We start from the raw sequence: 531 nt of genomic DNA, 5'->3' as shown, positions 1-531 counted from the left end.
TGCCGGCCGTTGCCGCCCTGACTCAGCCCCGCGGGGAACGAGCCAGATTTCAAATGTCGCGGGGCTCGGCGGGCTGCCCGGGGAGGCGGTCCCCCGGTGCATCGGTAGAAGGGCTTAAAAATAAGGAGGGGAGGATTCGCCGTGGAGCAAAGCTCCTCTGCCTCGCTGCTTATAGGGGCGGCGTGTTCGCGCGGTCCCGAGCCCGGAGCTCGGCCGTAGGAGGGGAAAGGGTGGATTGAGCAAGGGATCCTGCTTAACTTCGTCCTACTGGGTTTGGGGCTCTTGTCTTTCCGCGCCGGGAATGCTGGGCGTAGGTTTGCGAGGGCGCTGAAGGCGTCTCCTCCCCGCAGGCCAAGCTGAAGAACATGGAGACCTCCCTGCGGGATAAGGCGAAGGATTTCTGGGCCGTGCATCGCTCCTACGAGTCCATTTCCAAACACAACCAGGTGCGCGGTGCCTTCCTGGCAGGGAAGCGACGGGTCCCGTCCTGACGCACACGCGTGGACGTGTATGCACACGCGTGAGCACACC

The 531-nt window shown here is 64.0% G+C and overlaps 1 protein-coding gene across 1 annotated transcript in view; it reads left to right on the top strand.

Annotated features, from left to right (window-relative positions):
- DRC1 (dynein regulatory complex subunit 1) overlaps positions 1–491 on the top strand; it is a 30,108-nt gene extending 29,617 nt beyond the window's left edge. The window contains exon 20 of the mRNA XM_009895467.1: positions 351–491. Coding sequence (XP_009893769.1) covers positions 351–491 — 141 coding nt within the window. The remainder of the gene's footprint in view (positions 1–350) is intronic.
- Positions 492–531: the final 40 nt, after the last annotated feature.

This window comes from Charadrius vociferus, unplaced genomic scaffold (assembly GCF_000708025.1).
Source record: "Charadrius vociferus isolate BGI_N301 unplaced genomic scaffold, ASM70802v2 scaffold41, whole genome shotgun sequence".
NCBI lineage: Eukaryota > Metazoa > Chordata > Aves > Charadriiformes > Charadriidae > Charadrius > Charadrius vociferus.
Note: the sequence above shows the minus strand (reverse complement) of the source record. Positions and strands in the feature narration are given on the sequence as shown.